At 33.3% G+C, this 21,938-nt stretch overlaps 2 protein-coding genes across 2 annotated transcripts; both read left to right on the top strand.

Moving 5' to 3' along the window:
* The first annotated feature begins 2,294 nt into the window (after positions 1-2,294).
* Positions 2,295-5,153, top strand: LOC130945534 (replication protein A 70 kDa DNA-binding subunit C-like). The gene is made up of 12 exons (XM_057874241.1): positions 2,295-2,414; positions 2,526-2,793; positions 2,880-2,976; positions 3,075-3,196; positions 3,287-3,371; positions 3,471-3,603; positions 3,739-3,893; positions 4,012-4,141; positions 4,239-4,439; positions 4,571-4,667; positions 4,767-4,876; positions 4,983-5,153. The coding sequence occupies exons 1-12, from the start codon at positions 2,295-2,297 to the stop codon at positions 5,151-5,153; spliced, it is 1,689 nt and encodes a 562-aa protein (XP_057730224.1).
* A 767-nt stretch (positions 5,154-5,920) lies between these two features.
* LOC130945533 (uncharacterized) lies at positions 5,921-12,351 on the top strand. Its single transcript, XM_057874240.1, has 8 exons — positions 5,921-6,008; positions 6,117-6,164; positions 6,275-6,331; positions 7,671-7,779; positions 7,866-8,108; positions 8,345-9,264; positions 9,360-10,595; positions 10,691-12,351. The coding sequence occupies exons 1-8, from the start codon at positions 5,921-5,923 to the stop codon at positions 12,349-12,351; spliced, it is 4,362 nt and encodes a 1,453-aa protein (XP_057730223.1).
* The last annotated feature ends 9,587 nt before the right edge of the window (positions 12,352-21,938 follow it).

Genomic DNA, 21,938 nt, shown 5'->3' with positions numbered 1-21,938 from the left:
GTGTAAAATGTGGTCAATTTTTGTTTCCTGTTCCATGGTTATCCGAAATTCTATTGTCTAGGGTTTCTGAAATTTATAATTGTGCAAATTCAAAATCATGTTTGGTATCTGTTCGATGGTTAGGCGAGATTTTATTGTGTATGATTTTCCGAGATTTCTTTGATTGCAAATTTGGTTCCTTTTTTGTTATCTGTTTCAGTGTAATTCCAGATATTATTGTGTAGGGTTTCTGAAAATTGTAATTTGGAAGTTGTGTATGTGACTTGGTTTGTGTGTGGGTTCATGTTTTTGGTTAGATTTCTTTTCCACTTGTTGTTAAGGTTGAGTATGGTCTATGAATGTTTTTCATCTTCTTTATTTCCTTCTTTAGAATATCATGTGATTATCAATTCTGCTATTCGTAATCCCTCTGTATGTTCTATTGGTAGTGACGTGATTGCAAGAATTGATGTATAGGTTGCTGGTTGTACCTAACTAAAACATTTACCAACTCTAAATGTCATCGGTACAATGATTGTTTGGGGTAGTTGATCACTGCCTTCCCTATGGTGAAATGAGATATAGGTTCACTGCCACAGGTATGGTGTTTTTTCGTTCCTATTTCTTGATTTCTTGGAATTTTCAGTTGTTCTTGCTGTTTTTGTCTTTGTTCATGTTTTTCGGTTCTCATTAGTTGTCTCTATGGTATTTAATGGAGATGGATATGAAGTGATATTTTGTTTTCCGTGCATTTTCTGTATATTCAACAAATCCATGAAGTTTACATCAGCTGAATTGGTGGTTGCATGTGGGTTCTGTGAATCATGATGAGGGAATGGGTTTTGTACCTAATATTTTCTATTGGTAGTCATGTCATTCACATAAGTTGATGTATAGCTGGCTGGTAGTTCCTTTATACAATTTGCTTTGATTTTAGGTCAATTTCATTCCATTCTTTTCTTGTTTCTATAAAAGAACATTTTTGACTAACAAGAAATTCCCTGCTCCAAGTAGTTATACGTTGATTAGGTTATCTTCCCTTGAAGTCTGTTTTGCACAGAAAATTATGTTCTGCCATACATTGTTCACTGAAAATGTGTGTATCTGTATCAAGGTATGGAGTTTCTATCTTTTTGGTCAGTGGTGATGTGATTGATAAGAAGGAAGAGGCTTTCTCACAATCAGATGCGATTGCTCCATTGTTTGTGTTACTAGGGAATTCTGTTCTAGGTAGTGTATTTGATGAGTGGTGATGTGATTGATACCAATTGATTCATAGCTTCTTAGTGATTTATTTGAATTTTGAAAAAACCTTTTGTTTGTCATGTCATTTGCATTTGAATCCTTTATTGGTTATGCAAAGAGTGCTGTATATTTTCCCTGTTGTATAGAAGTAGAGCTGATTGTTTTGAATTATTGTTCTTCTTTGATAAAGGAAAATGCTTTTGCCACTCTCATTAAATTTTTGCATTCGGAATTCCATTCTCTCCTGTTCAGGTCTTGAGAGAAATTGATGTATAACTTTGTGGTCATTTATTTATTTATTCAGTTCAGTTGAATTGGATTACATTATTTGGTGTTTGTGAAAAAACAAATTTAGATATGAGCTGGTTTTCCTATGAAAATCTTTACTACACACACAATAAAGTTGTTGTATATATTTTTAATTGGAAATGTCTGAATCATTACTAACCTATGAGGATTTCAATCTCACCCATTTCCCCAATGTTGATGTGATTGATGGATTTTTGTTGATGGTTGTGTATACTTTCTTTTTCCCTTGATTTGCTGTTTCCAATGTATCCCTACCTAGGACATTTACCAACTCTCATTGCCATGAGTAGAATCATTCTTTGGGGTAGTTGATGATTGTTTTCCCTATGGTGTAATGATAGTTAGGTGCACTGTAGTAGGTATGGTGTCATGTCTCATTTTTTGCTCCCTATTTCTTGATTTCTTGAAACTTTCACTTGTTTTTTCTTTTCTTTTTTTTTTTCTGTTGGTTCAGGTTTTGCTCCTATCATCAGTTGTCTCTATGCCATTGAATGGTGATTCATGTGGACTCAGATTTCGTTTTCCCTCCATTTCCATCCTCAACTTGAATTCAAAAAAGTGAGCTTGTGTCTTGGTTTTTTCTATAAAAGGATTGTTGGTTGATCACATTCATTGCACAAACATTCTCCTCTGTTCTATTTCCTCCTAAGCTCTATCTATTTTAGAATTTTTCTGTTTCCATTTTGATCTATTCCATCAACTGTGTTTATCTGCTTTTTTTTTTTACTGCAATACCTCCTCCATTTGATATGATTTCTAAGATGCATCCTCCTAGAGAGGCTTGGAGGTTGAAAGTTAGGATTCTAAGGCTTTGGGTTGTACCTTCTTTTGGTAACAATGAGGTTCCTAACTCAATGGAGATGATTCTCCTTGATGAGCATGTTAGTCCCTATTAAGTTCTCTTTTAAATATGGTGTTACTTGTTTTTTAAATTTACAAGTTTAAATTATGTGTTTCACTAATCTGATTTTATTTTTTTGTTGGATTTCTAGTGTGAAAAAATACAAGCTACAGTTAAGAAACCACTCCTTAATAGGTTTAGGGATCTTATAGTTGAGGGTCAGGTTTATAGAATGGCATACTTTACTGTTGTTTCAAATCATGGTAGTTATAGAGCAACTTCTCATGAATTCAAATTGGTTTTCCTTCACCGAACCACTGTTGTAGCTGTTGATGAAGATGTTATCCCTAAGACTTGTTTCAACATGTTTCCTTTTTCTGATTTGCTGAATATGACTGAAGATTATGATTTTTTAGTTGGTGAGTCTATCTTCTTTGTTTGCTGTTATTTATGTTTTTTTAACAGTTGCTTTGAATATTTAATAGGTTTTGTTTGTTTGGAATAGATGTTATTGGTCTTTTAACTTCAGTGGGAAAAGAGAAAGAATATGCAAAAGAGGGCAAAATTGTGAAAATGATTGTGCTGGAATTAACTTCCAAAGAGTATGTTGATTGAGTCATTCCTGCTGGTTTATCTTTATGTTTTAATCACTTTCTCTCATTATTTTCTGTTTCATTGTTTGTTATGTTTTGAGTTTCAGTCTTACCTTGCGATGTGCATTGTTTGGGGACTATGTTAATCAAGTAAATCATTTCCTTGCGTCTGGCTATGTGGAGCAGCCTGTTGTAGTCATTCAACTTGCAAAAGTCAAGTTCTTTAGGGGTACATTGTTTGTTTTCTGTACATCTCATTGCTGCTCTAGGTGTTGTCTCCAATAAACTTTTGCTTGACTCTTTCTGTGTTTCTGTGTAGGTCAAGTAGGCCTTCAAAATGTGATATATGCCACTCAAATGTTATTTAATCCTGATCTTCCTGAGGTTGTTGAGTTCAGGCAGAGGTTAGGATGGTTTATTTTGTTGATTTTTTATTCTATTCTTTATTTAAAGCCAATCTGTGTCAATAAGTACAAGTATTATCAAAATTTTGTTTCTTTTAGTATGATTGAGCAAGGGGTGAATGGTACTCAGCCACTATTTATTGCAAATGAGGGTAAAGTTGTGTCCTTGGAAGATGATTTTATGCGTTTAACTAGAAAATGCACCATTGAAGAACTTCAAGATAAGAATCAGGTTGTTTTCATCTGAGTTAGTTTTGTTTATGTTTATTTTATGTACAAATGAACTAAAAAATAGAATCAAAGAACAATTTCGAGATCTGATTTTTCATTCATATTGTTAACAAATTCTGAAATGCTCTTTGGATAGGAGGGTTCTTTTATCATTTTTGGTACAATCAAAGGTATTGTTGAGGATGGAGGTTGGTGGTATTCTGCTTGTGTGTGTGGAAAGGGTATCTATTCTCAGAATGGTGTATATTACTGTGATTTCTGTTTGAAGCACATAACCAATGTCACTCCAAGGTCAGAAATTTTGTTGAAAGTGTATTTTTATTTTGTCTTCTGGATTGTTTGTAAGAATGATATTTCTTGGTATTATTTTTTCTGAATCATTATGTTCCTTTTTTTTCCCTCTCTTTAGATTTAAAGTTAAAATAACAGTTGAGGATCATAGTGGGGAGGGTATTTTCCTTCTCTTTGATCGTGAGGCATCTTATTTGCTTAAGAAATCATGTGCTGACTTGTTTAGTGAGGTTCAAAGAGATGCAAGTGTATGTACTTACTTTGTGTTTTCTGTTTTGTTCAGTTTATGGGATGTGATATTTGTTACTTAAACTCTCTATTTCCTATGTATTACTTTCAAAACAGCTTGTATGTGGGGATACTTATCCTCCCATTTTCCAAGGGCTCATTGGAAAGAAGTTACTGCTTAAGGTTGATACCAAAGGTGTCCCACATGATACCTTTTATGGCACTTTCCGAGTTAGGAGAATATGTGATGATCCCACCATTATTACCATGTTTGAACTTCCCAATTATGATGCTGATGACGAGTCTACTCCAAAAAAGGTTACATATTCCTATAATTATCCTTAGATTGTGTAAATTCATGTTTTGTTCTTTCTTTCTTTTTATATTCTGTTTTGGTGAATTTTTCTTATGGTGTAATGTGTCTTTAAAATCTTATGCCATGTGAATAGGAGCCTGATTTACACAAATCTGTCCTGTTTGGAAAAGGGGATATTGGTGTTAAGGAGGAGTCTTCAAAGAGTTGTATCAAAAGTGAAAAAGTTGATGGTGAGTGTTGTGGGATTTTATGTAAGTCTCCAGTTCTTATAGATTTTCTTGCTGAAAAATAGTCTGCTGTTTTTGGTGGGTCTGAGTTTTCTGCGTTAGTTACTGGTGAAGATGGGAAAGATGAGAAAACACCCACCAATGATACTGTTAGTGATGATCTTTCTTCTGAACTGGATATATTGCTTAGTTCACCAGAAAAGGAAACTCAGGTTCTGTTATATACATTTTTTCCTCCTTCCTATGTGTGCTGTTTCTAAATGGATTTTCCAATCTTGAGTGACTTTCATAGGTTTTATTATTTTTGTTTTGTCATAGGATGTGCTGTCCCATGTTCTCCATGCACGTTGCCAATATGGAGGAAAGGTTACTCATGACAATGATGTTGTCATCTCCAAGGGCAAGAGGAATTTGAATCCCCAATTTGAAGAAGTGGCTACTGTTGCAGATGAGCGTGGGTCCAAGGTTGCCAAGGTTAATGGGGTGTGATTGAAGGTGTTGTATTGAGCTGCTGTGTGTAGGTGTAGGTGTTTTAGATAGTATATTTACAAGTGATTAAGAAGGCTTGTGATTCCAAATATTTTGAAATGTAATCGTGCTGGCTGGATGGTGTTTTGGTTTGACTTTTTTGGATTGTGTCCAACAAATAGGATTGTCAGATATAGGGGTTTTTCTTTTGTGTTGGATCTGGTTATGTTTCAAGTATCTGTATTTTCAACCCCTCTTTTTGTAATAGTGGCTTTGCTAGGGATTGGACACATTTTCAATGTTGTAGCCTATTTAGGTTACATACTAGGATAGGTTGTCAGATGTTGGGATCCTCCTTATCATAGGAGAGATAGGCATATGTAATTGTTCATGTCACTATCAATATTTTCATGAAATGCAACAGTTTTTAATTTTTATTTGTTCATTGTTGTACAAATTTATCTTTTCATGTTATTTACTTATTGGTGTTTTTTAGAATACTTTATTTTGTTTGCTTTTCTCCCTTATCAAAACTCTGTATGGTTACGTAAGTTCTTTTTTGATTTGTTTAGCTTTTATAAAGTTAGCTCCAACACTTACTTGCCCAAGAAAAGATAGAAAATTTGTTGGTTAATAGATTGACAATTTGTTTTCCTATTGACCCGCCCTTTTTTAATACATGTTTTTTTATGGGTACTTAACAATGTCAATGCCTTTTTTGCAATGAATTAGGGGTAGTTTTCGTGGTTTGTGTTTCAAACTCTTTTTTTTTAGTACGTGTAACAAAGATGTCTCAGAATTCTGTTCTTGCTAGAGAATATAGGAGAAATTCTTTGAAAAGAAAGCGAACACAAGGTCACAATCGAAATGCAAGAGGTTGGTATTGATTTTAATTTTGTGATATTTTTATTATTTTGGTTCAATTTTCAATGATTTTATATCCATTGGAGTCTTTTTAATTTTGTTCCTTTTCTAATGTTTTAGAGGTGCTCCATTCCTTGATGCCTGTTGTTTCTTTGAATGATTATTCTGGTAATTTTTGTTGCTCTATTTATATTTTTGCGGTTAATCCTTATGTTTGTAATAATTTCCATGTTTATTTTCTATGTTTCCAATGTTTTGTGCTCATTTTTGTCTTTTAGAAAATTTAGTTGATGTGTCCCAGAATGTTTATCAGAGTTCAACTTTTATTCTGTCAGGTACAATAATATGTTTAAGTATTCTATTCCTGTTCAATTTTGTTTTTGTTAAATTATGTTTTAAGGTCTTTTGATTTATATGTAATAACGCATTCGTTTGTTGATTTACTATTGTTTTTTTGCAGTTTTATACCTAAAAGGTTTGATTTAACTAATAGTAACCCATACAATTCCAAATTAAATATATTAGGAGATTTCTGTACTTTATATTTTTTTAATTTAATATCTCACTTATTACCGTATGAATAAATTCATTTAGTACCATCTCAATAATTGCATATTAAAAAAATTAATTACTCCATTGGTCCTCTAAATCTTGAAATTTCCTGTTAGGTGTATATAATATCTTTTTTGTTTCAATCATATTCCTCAAACAAAATTCATTTTTTTATTAGGTTATTATTGGTATTGATTTGGTCAATTGTATTAGGATGTATTTAAAAAAAAATATCTCCATGAATTCAATTAAAAGAAAAACAAAGCCTTTAAAACTATTTAAGGAAAAAAATGGTGTAATGACTCAATTAAAATAAGAAAGAAAAAAGGGAGTTCCTTAAAAAATTTGGAAAATGCTATTTATCAATAGAGTCATTAAAGTATAAAAAAACACAACAATATTTCTAATTGTGATTTGGATTATATAATATGAACTTACATAATTAGTATGAATAATTTAAATAATGAAACAAAGTCTATTCTAACATTAAAAAAGAAAATAAACTCTTCTTGAATATGCTTTATATTTTATCTATATTTTGTTTTTTAATAAATCAATGTTTCTTTATATTGATTTTTGTAGTTTATTATATTTTTTATGTTTAATTTTTTGTTGATTATTAAGTAATCAATTCATTTCTTATTTGATCATGAATTTTTTTTTATATTTGGTTGTTAAATATATATTTACATAAATTTCTATTAATTTAAATTAAAATAGATGATATAGACCAATCAGAAATATATGATCCTTCGATAAATTCATTAAGTCAAGTTACTTCTCTTATTGATCATCCGCTCTTCTTGCAAAGTGAGATACAAGGTACGCTCTCTTTCTTAAATCATCTATTATTCAATAATACTCAAATTAAAATCTTATTTAGTTAGTTTTAATAGATTCCATTCTGCTTCCGTGATGAGATATTATTCAGGCAGTATAAAATAGAAATAGTGTTTTCCTATATATTCTTCTCACAAAATTTAAACGAGTCAATTATTTATTATATATTATATCAATAAGCTAATGGTTTATTCATTTTATGTTCAATCTCTTTCATGGCATCTAACTCAGATAAAAAAAATTTATTCTTATGCATGTTTTTTTCTTGTTTATTTTTACTAGGTTGTCTTGATGTTGGTGATCCTAACTATGAATGCTCAATCTGTGGGGCGTGTTTCTGGTTATCAGAACGTGTTGAAAGAGATTCTACAATTAGTCGACCTATTTTACTGTTTGTTGCTCAAAAGGGAAAATTCAATTACCTTATCTTCAAAAGCCCCCAGATCTGTTATATAATTTGATTAATGGACATGATAGGAAGAGTTTGTATTTCCAAAAAAATATTCGATCCTATAATAGTATGTTTGCCTTCACGTCTCTTGGTGGTAAGGTATTGGATTCAGTGAATGATGGGAGTGGTCCACCGCAGTTTATAATAACTGGTCAAAATTATCATCGGATTGGAAGTTTGCTCCCCGATCCTGGTCAGAAGCCTAAATTTGTGCAATTATATATATACGACACTCAGCATGAGATAATGCATAGGCGGGAAATCTTTCGGTATGTGTGTTTGAAGTTTTGTTGTTAATTTTTTTTTATTTTATCTCCTTGATGTTTTAATGTTATTTGTGTTGAAAAACATGTCTATATCTGTCACTGGATAGTTATATTGTGTTTTATTCCCGTTATAATGTGTTATTAATCATTTTTGGTTGATAATGATTTATCAAAACATATTGAAATTGTATCTTGTGTGGTTTTAAATATATTTTGTGGTTAATGTATATTTGTTTTAGGCAAACATCTGAGATGGATGAAGAATTGATAATTGAGTTATTGCAAATGATTGATACTCATAATGTCATAGCACAGTCATTTCGAAGAGTCAGAGAATTTTATCAGTGTCATCCATCCGAGATATTCTCTTTGAAGTTGTATTCACATAGGAAGGTTGATCGAAGAAATTACAATCCTCCCTCTTGTGATGAAGTTGCTGCTCTGATTGTTGGAGATTTTGATTCGTCGGATCATGGTCGTGACATTATTGTTCGATCTACTACTGGTCAGTTGCAACGTATCTATGAAACTCATGCTCTGTATTGGCCTTTACAGTATCCGTTGTTGTTTCCATATGGCGAGGATGGTTACCAGTTGAATATTCTATATCGAGGTCAACAGGAGGGATATGTCCCTGGAAGAAGAACAAGGGTTTCTCTCAGGGAATTCATATGTTTTCGTTTGCAAATTAGGGAGAAAGAAGATGGAATTATTCACAAGTGTAGGCGATTATTTCAACAATTTGTTGTTGATTGTTTCACGATGATTGAGTCCCAAAGATTGTATGAGATTAGGATGAAGCAAAGTACAATTAGAGGAGAAGTGCTTCAAGGAATAGAAGAGGCTATGCGTCGTGGTGACGATGAAGCTTCTTCAATTGGGACACGAGTCATCTTGCCTTCTTCGTTCACTGGTGGTAGACGTTATATGTTTAATCGTTGTCAGGATGCGATGGCAATCTGTAAACATTTTGGCTATCCAGATTTATTTCTTACTATTACGTGTAATCCAAATTGGCCTGAATTTCAGCGGTTCACGGAGCGAGAGCGAATTCCCATCGCTGATCGTCCCGATATTTCTTGCCGGGTTTTTCATGCTAAGTTGAAATGCCTACTAAGCGATCTCAAGGAAGGTGTATTTTTTGGTCCACTTAATGCAGGTATGTTCTTTTCTTGCTTAGCATTTCAATTTCTGTCTGTTGTTTTTGTAGATGTAGTTGTCTGGCTTCTTTATGTTGTTTTTTGTGTTTTTTAGGCATGTATACTATTGAGTTCCAAAAAAGAGGTCTACCGCATGCACACATGTTACTATGGCTTAACGGGGAAAGCAACTTACAAAGTGTTAAAATTGTTGATGAATTCATCTGTGCTGAACTACCCAATCCACAGAAGTTTCCATCTCTTTATAATGTTGTCACCAAGTACATGATCCATGGTCCTTGCGGTCTTCTTAGACCGAGTTCTCCTTGCATGAAAGATGGTAAGTGCTCAAAATTTTATCCGAAAAGATTTGTTGATCAGACGAGCTTTGATGAAGATGGCTATCCGATTTATAGACGTCGTAATATGGGTGTGACAGTGAAGATCAATGACGTTGATATTGACAACAGATTTGTTGTGCCTTATAATCCACTACTGTTAATGAAATATCAAGCTCACATAAATCTTGAGTTCTGTAACAAGTCAAACGTCATCAAGTATCTTTTTAAGTATATCAATAAGGGTCCGGATCGGGTCACTGCAACTGTTGGAGAAACACATTATGTTGGGGAATCTTCTCAGGTAGTTGATGAGATCAAGCAGTATTACGACTGTCGTTATTTATCACCGTCTGAATCCATGTGGAGAATTTTAGCTTATGATATTCATCATAGATGGCCGTCAGTACAGAGGTTGACTTTTCACTTGCCGAACCAGCAGCATGTTGTATTCGATGATGCTGATATCACCACTCATGTTTATTTGTGCAACAAAAATTTGTTGACGATGTTTACGGGTTGGATGATGGCGAATAGACGGTTTCCAGATGGCCAGTCTTTAACATATGTTGAATATCCAGGAAAATTTGTCTATTGTTCGAACAGTAGGGAGTGGAAGCCGAGGCAGAGGGGATTTTCAATTGGAAGATTGAGTTTTGCTCATCCGTCATCCGGTGAACTTTTCTATATGCGGATGCTTTTGAATGTGCAGAGAGGTTGTACCAGTTTTCGGAGTATACGAACTGTGAATGGTGTTACTTATGATACATTTCAGGAGGCATGTTCTGCCATGGGATTCTTGATAGATGATAAGGAGTATGTTTCTGCGATTAAGGAAGTTGCCGAGGTAGCGTCCGCTGCCCAGCTAAGGAGGTTTTTTGTGATATTGTTGTTATTTGGTTCCATGGGAAGGCCTCTGTCAGTGTGGGAACAAACTTGGGCCTATTTGTCTGATGATATTCTCTATCGTAGAAGGCATGAGCTGCAATATCCTAGTAAGAATTTTGTTTATGGTGATTTTATTATGTGACAAACAGACACACACGAACTTAGACAGTGCAGAAATTATGTTATCGTGCTAATATTTATTAATTATTGTTAAATGTAGATTTAATGATGAGTCAGGACGAATTGCAAACATTTTGTTTGTTAGAAATTGAGAGACTATTGCAGAGTAATGGAAAATCATTGAGAAATTATGCCGGTATGCCAGTTCCTAATAACTCTCTAGTGTCTCAATTTAGCAACTTGTTGTTGCTGCGTGAGTTGCAGTATGACATTGTTTCTTTGACTCGTGAGCATGATGCAAACGTCGTAAAGTTAAATGAAGAACAGAGGGTGGTCTATGATAAAATTATTGATTGCGTTTTGAATAAGAGGCACGGATTCTTTTTTGTTTATGGCTTTGGTGGCACTGGAAAAACTTTTTTATACAGGGTTTTGTCAGCTCGATTGCGATCTGAGAAAAGGATTGTTATAAACGTTGCTTCTAGTGGTATTGCTTCTCTGTTGTTACCTGGTGGTAAGACGGCTCACTCTATGTTCAATATTCCTATTGAGCTGACTGAAGAAACTGTTTGTCAGATTAAGAAGGATAGTGCAAAAGCTGAGGTAGTCCGATTGGCCGATTTGATTATTTGGGATGAGGCACCGATGACTAACAAGTTGGCTTTTGAAGCACTCGATAGGACATTACGTGATATAATGGTTTCGGTCTCTGATAGGAATAAAGATTTACCTTTTGGTGGGAAGGTGGTTGTTCTCGGTGGTGATTTCAGGCAAGTCTTGCCGGTTATTCCGAAAGGTTCTCGTGCTGAGATTGTGATGGCTTCGATAAATTCTTCTGTCCTCTGGAAATATTGTGAAGTTTGTTGTTTGACAAAAAATATGAGGTTAACAATGGGATTGGAACAATCAACTTCTCAGGAGTTAAGGTCATTTTCAGATTGGATACTTCAGATTGGTGAAGGTCGGTGTGGAACAGTGGTCAATGATAAACTTTTTGTTGAGATTCCTTCTGATTTAATAATTCCTGTCTTGGAAAATCCAGTGGAGGATATTGTAAATACAATTTATCCGAATTTGGTTCAGAATTTTCGTGATCCAAGTTTTTTCCAGGATAGGGCAATTTTGGCTCCGACTGTCGACAATGTTGAAGAGATAAATAATTATATTGTTGACTTGTTGCCCGGGGAGGAGAAAAATTATCTCAGTGCTGATTCGATATGTGGTAGTGATGTTTATTCTGATGTTGATGTTGATTGGATAAATGTTGAATTCTTGAATCAGATTAGGTGTTCTGGTCTACCTAATCATTCATTGAAGTTGAAAATAGGTGTGCCTATTATTTTGTTGAGGAATATTGATCCAGCTGGGGGTTTGTGTAATGGTACCCGACTTGTTGTGCGAGATTTAGGGAGAAATGTGATCGGTGCGGATATTGTTTCTGGTAGCAACATTGGGGATAAAGTTTTTATCAGTAGAATGAATATGATTCCCAGTGATACAGTTATACCGTTTAAATTTCAACGTCGTCAGTTCCCGGTTTCTCTGTCGTTTGCGATGATAATTAACAAAAGCCAGGGTCAGACATTATCAACAGTCGGTTTGTTCTTGCGTCGTCCTGTGTTTTGTCACGGTCAACTTTATGTAGCTGTTTTCCGAGTTAGGAATAGAAATGGTCTTAAGATTTTAGTTTGTGGTGATGCATTAGTTGATCCTGTTAGTACTGAAAATGTTGTATTTACGGAAGTTTTTGATAAGATATAATGTAGTTTCTTTTAATACATTCCAATCTTATCTCTGTAATTTATAGTTTTATTTTGGTGTATGTTTTGTTTATATATGGACAGTTTCTCTATGGTATGTGTACAATCGTCTCAACCATTTTGTGTGCACTAGGTGCACCATATTTTATGGACTATTATATTCTATTAAATGAAAATCAAAGTATGTTATGAAAGAAGAGTATTCATACGATTTATAAATATAGGGTATATTACTATATATTAGCATGCGCGTGGTTTCATCTCTGATATGGAGAGCTATCTGCATTTTAGCCCCACACACATGCAAGCTGTAGGTTCTTTTCCAGCGTGGCTTTCTCCTCAGGAAGGGTGCATGTGCTGCTCTTTGCTTTCGTTGTCAGTTGTCTTTTTTCGCGATTCCTTCGTGCAGGCCCCTTTTCTTGCGGATTTAGTTGATCAAGTAATCATCAAATTGAACCTAAGCCCCTTTGTTTTTATTTCCCGATTTGGTTCTAGCTGCCCTACCAAATCTTGTGTATAGTCTTTGTTTCTTCGGTGTTTGGTTCCTTGTCATTCATTGCAGGTTAGGGATTTTCTCATTGAGTCTCAAATAGAAGATTTGCAATGAATCAATTAGGTGCACTCTTCTGGTCCTTTTACTTCCAAACCTATTTTCGTCTTCACTGTTTTGCTTTTTTAATTTTGGTATTAATTTCTCTGAAAAAATGGAAAGAATTATATTGTTAATTTATTAATAAAAATAAAGTATTTCCATCTTATTAATCAAAATTAATTATTTATTTTCGTATAGCAAGAAAGGTTATATGATACCAATGTAAGTTTCATTTTAATGTTATAAACAAAAAAATTATTTTAATCGTAACTACACTCGGTCTATACAATTTTATTTTATTTTGTTATTTCTATGAAATATATTTTAGGTAACTTTTTTAAAATGTATGTATCAATTATTCTTGGTGGCTTCTGCTATCTATTTTTTTATTATTTTTATTTTAATATTTAGTGAAAATTCTAATTTGATGTCTAATATTTTAAATATTTTGTTTTGGTTAAAACTAATTTTATACGATTTTAGATACTGTTATAGTATTCTGATTTAAACTACTTAATTATGCAGTAAGATATTATGTATCTGTTATAGTTTATCAATATTCTTCTGATATTATTTTTCCTAAAAAAAATGGAAAGAAAAGAAATTATATTGTTAATTTATTAATAAAAATAAAATATTTCCATCTTATTAATCAAAATTAATTATTTATGTTCTTATAGCAAGAAAGGTTATATGATACCAATGTAAGTTTCATTTTAATGTTATAAACAAAAAAATTATTTTAATCGTAATTATACTCGATCTATACAATTTTATTTTATTTTGTTATTTCTAAAAAATATATTTAGGTAACTTTTTTAAAATGTATGCATCAATTGTTCTTGGTGGGTTATACTTTCTATTTTTTTATTATTTTGGTTTTAATATTTAGTAAAAATTCTAATTTGATGTCTAATATTTAAAATATTTTGTTTTCGTTCAAAATAATTTTATACGATTTTAGATATTGTTATAGTATTCTTATTTAAACTACTTAATTATGCACTAAGATATTATGTATCTGTTACAATTTATCAATATTCTTCTGATATTATTTTTTCAAAAAAAATAGAAAGAAATTATATTGTTGATTTATTAATAAAAATAAAATATTTCTATCTTATTAATCAAAATTAATTATTTATATTCTTATAGTAAGAAATGTTATATGATACCAATGTAAGTTTCATTTTAATGTTATAAGCAAAAAAATTATTTTAATCGTAATTACACTCGGTTTATACAATTTTATTTTATTTTGTTATTTCTATAAAATATATTTTAGGTAACTTTTTTAAAATGTATGTATCAATTATTCTTGGTGGCTTCTGCTCTCTATTTAGTAAAAATTCTAATTTGATGTCTAATATTTTAAATATTTTGTTTTGGTTCAAAATAATTTTATACGATTTTAGATACTGTTATAGTATTTTTATTTAAACTATTTAATTATGCAGTAAGATATTATGTATCTGTTATAGTTTATCAATATTTTTCTGATATTATTTTTCCTAAAAAAATGGAAAGAAATTATATTGTTAATTTATTAATAAAAATAAAATATTTCCATCTTATTAATCAAAATTAATTATTTATGTTCTTATAGCAAGAAAGGTTATATGATACCAATGTAAGTTTCATTTTGATGTTATAAACAAAAAAAGTATTTTAATCGTAATTACACTCGGTCTATACAATTTTATTTTATTTTGTTATTTCTAAGAAATATATTTAGGTAACTTTTTTAAAATGTATGTATCAATTGTTCTTGGTGGCTTATACTCTCTATTTTTTTTATTATTTTGGTTTTAATATTTAGTAAAAATTCTAATTTGATGTCTAATATTTAAAATATTTTGTTTTCGTTCAAAATAATTTTATACGATTTTAGATATTGTTATAGTATTCTTATTTAAACTACTTAATTATGCACTAAGATATTATGTATCTGTTACAGTTTATCAATATTCTTCTGATATTATTTTTTCAAAAAAAATAGAAAGAGATTATATTGTTAATTTATTAATAAAAATAAAATATTTCCATTTTATTAATCAAAATTAATTATTTATATTCTTATAGCAAGAAATGTTATATGATACCAATGTAAGTTTCATTTTAATGTTATAAACAAAAAAATTATTTTAATCGTAATTACACTCGGTCTATACAATTTTATTTTATTTTGTTATTTCTAAGAAATATATTTAGGTAAGTTTTTTAAAATGTATGTATCAATTATTCTTGGTGGCTTCTGCTCTCTATTTTTTTATTATTTTGGTTTTAATATTTAGTAAAAATTCTAATTTGATGTCTAATATTTTAAATATTTTGTTTTGGTTCAAAATCATTTTATACGATTTTAGATATTGTTATAGTATTCTTATTTAAACTACTTAATTATGCAGTAAGATATTATGTATTTGTTACAGTTTATCAATATTCTTATGATATTATTTTTCCCAAAAAAAATGGAAAGAAATTATATTGTTAATTTATTAATAAAAATAAAATATTTCCATCTTATTAATCAAAATTAATTATTTATGTTCTTATAAAAGTGTTTATTTTATATAAATCTGATGAAAATTAAATGAATTATGTGAGAAGTGATTCTTTTTTAATTTTGTTTATAAGCTTTTAAATTGCTTCTTAAAAGGTTGCAACTTGGTTTTTAAGATTGTATCATACATTAATATTACTACTTTACATAAGTTAAAAGTTAAAGAAAGTTACTCCTAAAGTTTTGTAAACGGACTCTATATCTTTATTAAAATATAAAATTTTATTAAAAAAACTTAATTATCTACTTCTTTAAATTTGATATTTTTTTTTCAACTAAAATATATTATAACTACTTTATATATTATTCTTATGAATTTATCCAAATTTCAATTTATTTTGTTTTATTTTTTTACCTTAAATATATCTATTTTAATAGATGAACAAGACTGTTATTTTTTCAAAATTCAATTTAAAGTATTTTTTTAATACATTGATTTTTCATAAAATAAATAACTGAAATATATACAATTATTGATTTTAATTTTTTTTCTATGACTCAAAAAAAGACTTGGTTGCATTTATTTGTTTTTATTAGTATAATTATCTCAATTAAACGCTAAAGTTAATTAAAGTGAGGTCATTCTAATTTGTTATCATCAAGTTCATCAATTTGGGGTTATTAGGGATCCTAAAAGACGTTTCTGCCTCACGCGGTTTCGTCTATCCCTAACCAAATCTCCATCCGTCGGATGATTGCCGCACCGCCATCCTCGACTGAGATTTCGGCTTCCCTCCTCGGTTCTGGTCACATGCAGAGAAGCTATGGCTATCTCTGCAATTCGATTCGATTCCACCATGAGGTTGTTCTTCTCTCCGTTGTTTCTGTTCCTTTCTCCCTAGGGTTGCTCTGTCTCTCTCTGTCGAGGATGCCTCACTCTCCATGTCGACTTCTCGGATTTGGATAGCAGATGTTGTCACCGCGATTCAAGAGGTATATGTGGGCTATGGTTCCATTCACCCCTGTTCAATCTGTTTCTTGATTCATTCTCCAGTTTGAATTTCTTTTTTGTGTTAATTGTTGGTGTTTTCTGGATCTATCATTTGATTTTTAGTTGTTTGGTTTCTGATTTATTCATGGTGATTGTTAATTGTTTTAGTAAATCAATGGTTCTCTCCTATATTTGTGCTGTTGGAGTTTCTGTGAAATAATTTACTTCTTGGGGGAGGGGGGGTTTGCTCATTATAAATTATATAATTTCCTTTTTACTGTTGGACTGAAGCTAACTGTAATGTTTGGAATAGTTGACTGATGAAATTCTCTTTTTGCTTTACTGTGAATTGTCAAATCAACTATATGTGGTAGGTATTTGGTAATTTGCATCAGACCTCTTCCCATATTGTTTTTGCTATTTTCCCATGAGTATTTGGTAACTTGTGATATCTTCCTAAATGATGTGTGTGGTCATATCAATCTATATATTCCTATTAGTCTATCTCTGTCCTATATGTGAAGCTTACATTGTAATCTTGAGTGTTTGTTACATTTGGGAGTTTATAACCCCAACTCCTTTGTTTATCTGCTCATCTTAGTTCTGAGTTCTTTTGTTTATATTTTCTACTTTTGGTGTTCTTATCTTTAATATTTTCGGAATGAATGACCGTGTTGATCTAGTGGACAAAATCACTCCGTGGAGAGAATCATGGAAATTGCATGTTAAAGTTGTCAAGATGTGGTACCACAAGAATCCTGCTTTGGATTCTTCTCAAAATCTGTTGCATATGGTCTTAATGGATGAGAAGGTGAGTTTTATTTTATGTTAGCATTTCTTTAGGTTGTTGCAGTTTTTATTTTTTTATTTTTTATAATATCCATAAGGGAAGGTTCGAAACTGATATGTTTTTGTTGTTTTATTTTTTTTTAATCAATTGTTGTTATGCTGTTTGGATACCTAAATAAGTTAATATATTCAAATATGAAGCATTTTTTTTTCAACTGCAGTTACACAAGATCCAGGCCACCATTAGAGATCAGCTAATATCAAAATTTGCCTTGTCTCTTGGTGGACGAAATTGTGATCCATGTTCTTTTGTACTTGTATGAAATCATTATTATGGCATCGGTTGTTTTCACAACTCCGTTCAACTAACCAGCAAGTGTACTGGGTCGTCCAAGTAATAAACCTTACGTGAGTAAGGGTCGATCCCACAGAGATTGTTGGTATGAAGCAAGCTATGGTCACCTTGTAAATCTCAGTTAGGCAGATTAAACCAATTGATTATGGATTTTCTAAAATAAATAATAAACAGAAAATAAAAAGGGATAGAATACTTATGTAGATTCATTGGTGGAAATTTCAGATAAGCATATGGAGATACTGTATGGCTCAAGGACGCCTGCTCTCCTACTGCTTCAACTCAATCCTTCTTACTCCTTTCCATGGCAAGCTGTGTATAGGGGTTCACCTTTCGACGATGGCTACTTTCAATCCTCTCGGGAAAATGGTCCTCTGCGGCTGTCACTCGCATGGCTAATCGTCTGGAGGCATCACCTGGCCGAAGGCTACATCCCATCCTCGCAGTGAAAACTACGCTCACGCGCTCTGTCACAGCACGGCTAATCACTGGTTGGTTCCTGCGCCTACTGGAATAGAATCCCTTGATTCTTTTGCGTCTGTCACTAATGCCCAGCACTTGCAAGTCTGAAGCACGTCACAGTCATTCATTACCGGAATCCTACTTGGAATACCACAGACAAGGTTAGACTTTCCGGATTCCCAGGATCCTACTCGGAATACCACAGACAAGGTGAGACTTTCCGGATCCTCATAAATGCCGCCATCTATCTAGCTTATACCACGAAGATTCTGTTGGGGAATCTAAGAGATACGCATTCAAGCTCTGTTGCATGTAGAACGGAAGTGGTTGTCAATCACGCGCGTTCATAAGTGAGAATGATAATGAGGGTCATATAATCATCACATTCATCATGTTCTTGGGTGCGAATGAATATCTTGGAATAAGAATAAGATAGAATTGAATAAAAGAAAATAGAATTGCATTAATACTTGAGGTACAGCAGAGCTCCACACCCTTAATCTATGGTGTGCAGAAACTCCACCGTTGAAAATACATAAGTAAGAGGTTCAGGCATGGCCGAATGGCCAGCCCCCTAAAACGTGATCAATAGCCTCTTAGGATGAAGAATAAAACAAAACTGAGACCAAATATGTCTAATACATTAATAAATCATCCTATTTATAATAAACTAGCTCCTAGGATTTACATGAGTAAGTAATTGATGCATAAATCCACTTCCGGGGCCCACTTGGTGTATGCTTGGGCTGAGCTTGATCAATCCACGAGCTGAGGCTTCTCTTGGAGTTGAACTCCGAGTTATGATGTGTTTTGGGCGTTCAACTCCGGATCATGACGTTTTTCTGGCGTTTAACTCCAGACAGCAGCATGAACTTGGCGTTCAACGCCAAGTTACGTCGTCAATTTCCGAATAAAGTATGGATTATTATATATTGCTGGAAAGCCCTGGATGTCTACTTTCCAACGCCGTTGAGAGCGCGCAAATTGGAGTTCTGTAGCTCCAGAAAATCCATTTCGAGTGCAGGGAGGTCAGATTCCAACAGCATCAGCAGTCCTTTTGTCAGCCTTTTTCAGAGTTTTGCTCAAGTCCCTCAATTTCAGCCAGAATTTACCTGAAATCACAGAAAAACACACAAATTCATAGTAAAGTCCAGAAATGTAAATTTAACATAAAAACTAATGAAAACATCCCTAAAAGTAGCTTGAACTTACTAAAAACTACCTAAAAACAATGCCAAAAAGCGTATAAATTATCCGCTCATCACAACACCAAACTTAAATTGTTGCTTGTCCCCAAGCAACTGAAAATCAAATAGGATAAAAAGAAGAGAATATACTATAAATTCCAAAATATCAATGAATATTAATTATAATTAGATGAGCGGGACTTGTAGCTTTTTGCTCCTGAACAGTTTTGGCATCTCACTTTTTCCTTTGTAGTTCTGAATGATTGGCTTCTTTTGGAACTTAGAATTTCGGATAGTGTTATTGACTTTCCTAGTTAAGCATGTTGATTCTTGAACACAGCTACTTATGAGTCTTGGCTGTGGCCCTAAGCACTTTGTTTTCCAGTATTACCATCGGATACATCAATGCCACAGACACATAACTGGGTGAACCTTTTCAGATTGTGACTCAGCTTTGCTAGAGTCCCCAATTAGTGGTGTCCAGAGCTCTTAAGCACACTCTTTTGCCTTGGATCACGACTTTAACCACTTAGTCTCAAGCTTTTCACTTGGACCTTCATGACACAAGCACATGGTTAGGGACAGCTTGATTTAGCCGCTTAGGCCTGGATTTTATTTCCTTGGGCCCTCCTATCCATTGATGCTCAAAGCCTTGGATCCTTTTCACCCTTGCCTTTTGGTTTTAAGGGCTCGTGGCTTTTTCTATTGCTCCTTCTTTTTTTTTCATTCACTGCTTTTTCTTGCTTCAAGAATCAATTTCATGATTTTTCAGATCATTAATAACATTTCTCTTTGTTCATCATTCTTTCAAGAGCCAACAATTTTAACATTCATAAACAACAAGATCAAAAGACATATGCACTGTTCAAGCATTCATTCAGAAAACAAAAAGTATTGTCACCACATCAATATAATTAAATTAAATTCAAGAGGTATTTTCGAAATTTATGTACTTCTTGTTCTTTTGAATTAAAACATTTTTCATTTAAGAGAGGTGAAGGATTAATGGATTTTATTCATAGCTTTAAGTGGTTACATACTAATGATCATGAAATAAAGACACAAAACATAGATAAACACAATATTAAAAACCGAAAAACAGAAAGAAGTAAAGAACAAGGAATGAATCCACCTCTAGTGGCGTCTTCTTCTTGAAGGACCAATGATGTTCTTTGAGCTCCTCTATGTCTCTTCCTTGCTTCTGTTGAATGATTCCTAGTAATTTTGGTGTTCCTCCCCTTAGTTGCTTCCAATATTTGTGTGGAGGACAACTTATCCCCTGAGGTATCTCAGGGATCTCTTGATTTGCAGCCACATGTTCTACCACTGAGCTATGACGGCTTATATTAGTCTTTCCATCTCCCATGACTCAGAGGTGGAAGCTTTTTGTCTTCCCTTTGAGGTTTCTCTGGCTTTAGGTGCCATTAATGGTAATGGAAAAGCAAAAAAGCTATGCTTTTACCACACCAAACTTAAAATATTGCTCGCCCTCGAGCAAGAGAAGAAAGAAGAGAAGAAGAAGAAGAAGAAGAAAATGGAGGAGAGTGAGGGGAGATGGATTCGGCTATATGGGTGGGATTGGGTGGGAAGGAGAAGTTGAATTGTAAAGGTAGGTGGGGTGTATGGGGAAGAGTGGGTAAATGTGGGTGGTGAATGAAAAACAGAAGGGATGACCATGAATGGAGAGAGAGAGGGCGAGGTAGGTGGGGATCCTGTGAGGTTCACAGATCCTGAGGTGATCCTGTGGGGTCCACAGATCCTGAGGTGTCAAGGAATTCCATCCCTGCACCAAATAGGCATGTAAAATGCCTTTGCACACCATTCTGGCATTTAAACGCCCATTGGTGCACATTCTGGGCGTTCAACGCCCATGTAAAGCATGTTTCTGGTGTTGAACGCCAGTTTCATGCTTGTTACTGGCGTTCAGCGCCAGTTTTTCCTCTCTGGGCACATTCCTGGCGTTCAGCGCCAGAATGTTGCTTGTTTCTGGCGTTCAGCGCCAGAATGGTGCTCTGTTCTGGCGTTGAACGCCAGTCAGATGCACCTTACTGGCGTTGAACGCCAGCCTGTGCGTCCTCCAGGGTGAAAATTTTTTCTTCTGCTGTTTTTGATTCTGTTTTTAATTTTTATGATTTTTTCGTGACTCCTCATGATCATGTACCTAATAAAACACAAAATAACAATAAAATAGTATAAAATAGAAATTAGATAAATAAAATTGGGTTGCCTCCCAACAAGCACTTCTTTAATGTCAATAGCTTGACAGTGGCTCTCATGGAGCCACAAGGTGATCAGGTCAATGTTGTAAAGTTGTCCACACCAAACTTAGAGTTTGGATATGGGGTCTTAACACCAAACTTAGAGTTTGGTTGTGGCCTCACAATACCAAACTTAGAGTTTGACTGTGTGGGCTCTTCTTGACTCTGAACTGAGAGAAGCTCTTCATGCTTACTCTCTTCTGTCACAGAGGGATGGCCATGTGCCTTAAACACAAGGTAGTCCCCATTCAATTGAAGGACTAGTTCACCTCTGTTGACATCTATCACAGCTCCTGCTGTGGCTAGGAAAGGTCTTCCAAGGATGATGCAATCATCCTCTTTCTTCCTAGTGTCTAAGATTATGAAATCAGCAGGGATGTAAAGGCCTTCAACCTTTACTAACACGTCCTCTACTATTCCATAAGCTTGTCTCAATGACTTGTCTGCCAGT

The sequence above is a fragment of the Arachis stenosperma genome, chromosome 8 (genome assembly GCF_014773155.1).
Source record: "Arachis stenosperma cultivar V10309 chromosome 8, arast.V10309.gnm1.PFL2, whole genome shotgun sequence".
Lineage (NCBI taxonomy): Eukaryota > Viridiplantae > Streptophyta > Magnoliopsida > Fabales > Fabaceae > Arachis > Arachis stenosperma.
The sequence above is the reverse complement of the archived record's forward strand: the minus strand, read 5'-3'. Positions and strand labels throughout refer to the sequence as shown.